General features: G+C 44.0%; 1 protein-coding gene across 1 annotated transcript; it reads right to left on the minus strand.

Annotated features, from left to right (window-relative positions):
- Positions 1–770: 770 nt before the first annotated feature.
- Positions 771–1,236, minus strand: LOC118651908 (type-1 angiotensin II receptor-associated protein-like). The gene has a single exon (XM_036301596.1). The coding sequence runs from the start codon at positions 1,228–1,230 to the stop codon at positions 904–906; it is 327 nt and encodes a 108-aa protein (XP_036157489.1). The 5' UTR covers positions 1,231–1,236; the 3' UTR covers positions 771–903.
- Between the last annotated feature and the right edge of the window lie 429 nt (positions 1,237–1,665).

Raw genomic sequence — 1,665 nt, forward strand, 5'->3', positions numbered from 1 at the left:
ACTTACCAAGGAAGGCTGGGAAATATACTTTTAGAAGTCGTACACATTGCCACTGGATAGAAATCAGGCTCTTATTAGTAAGAAAAGCATGGCAAATGAGTATTGGATAGAAAACTAGTAGTGTCTGCAATAGCAAGGCTATGGAAACCTGAGAATACTCATACAACATTGCTAGGAGTATAATTTGGCACAATGACTTTGAAGAATAATTAAGCTGCAGCTACAAACGCTGAAGAAAAAATGAATAAACTAAGGCCACTGATAGCACCATGGACAGATTTCAAAAACAATTTTTAAACAAAAAAGCAATAAATTATAGTATGATAACTTTTGTATAAACATTTATATACTATGTGAAAACTACCTTCAACAAGAAAAGACTTTAAAATGTGTCACTGGAGATTCTGAAACATTATCCCAGATACCATTATTTCAAAATTTATTTCAGAAATTAGATCATATAAAAATTAAAGCAGATTCCATTTTTTGAAAAACCAAACACTGTTTCAGGGGCACATCTTTCTTAGTCATAAGGAGGTAGGATGTTTAGTGGTAAGAACGTGGGTTTGGGAGGCAACAGACGAAGTTTTAAATCACTGTTCTGAAACCTGGGGACTCTGCATCCTTCATATAATCGCGTCAACTCTCTACCTGTTTCCCCTTCTGTAAAAACACAGAAGTGGGTGGGGAGTCTCGGGGAGCCTGGGACAGCTGTGTGCACAGAGCCATTCCAGCAACAAATGAGATGGGGACTAGGACATGGTCCACATTAGGTCCAAGAGAGGGGGGGTCAGGGGCAGCCGTAGATCGGTGTCCAGGGCACAAGGAAGGCCCTGCTGACCAACCTCCCCTACAGTTTGTGATTCTGGCCCCGGAGCTGTGGCCAGGGCAGCAGGGCTGGCTTCAGTACCCTTGGGAGGTGTGACCCTTGTTCTCCGCGCCTGCATAAAAGTCTGTGGGGGCCTCTGGTGAGTCAATCGTCTGGTAGGCACTGCGTTGAGATGTGCTTCCAAAAAGTGTATAGTACTCCCTGGAGCCGAAGGGAGCCTCGCCCCCGCGCTGCAGGTACATGTTGTAGAGCATGAAGCAGGAGAAGGGCTTGAGGAGCAGGCTGAGGATGGTCATGCCAGCGCCAAAGCGCCCTACGTCCAAGAGGCCGGCCCGCGGGTAGAAGATGCTGATGTGGATGATGTCCAGGAGGATGGTGACCACCAAACCACCCAGAAACATGCTTATAGCGTCGATGGAATCCTTCTGAGCCACGGCCCAAACGCCTAAGGCCAGGAAAGAATTCCTACTTTCCAGGATTGTTGTGAAGATTGGAAACAACGGTGTGTCTAACCCAGGTCTAGTCCTTATTAGGTGAATAGTAAATTTTTGCTTTGGTATATAAATTTGTTTCTCAATTTTTGTACCCTGAATTATTTCATACACAAACTGTGGTGTCACTGGAAACCGCTGTCAGGATCCCTGAAATAGCCTGGGCGAGACTTTTACATTCCCATCACTGTTAAGCACTAAAGGATCCTTTTCAATGGCACACCCAGGACAAAATGAAACAGGAAGTGGAAACGGAGCAGTTTGACGAATACATTTAAATCCAAGGGGCCATGATTTTTAAGGCAATTTAACATTTAAAAAATATATCCTTTTTAATAGAGACAA

This window comes from Myotis myotis, unplaced genomic scaffold, assembly GCF_014108235.1.
Source record: "Myotis myotis isolate mMyoMyo1 unplaced genomic scaffold, mMyoMyo1.p scaffold_m19_p_3, whole genome shotgun sequence".
In the NCBI taxonomy this organism is placed as follows: Eukaryota; Metazoa; Chordata; class Mammalia; order Chiroptera; family Vespertilionidae; genus Myotis; species Myotis myotis.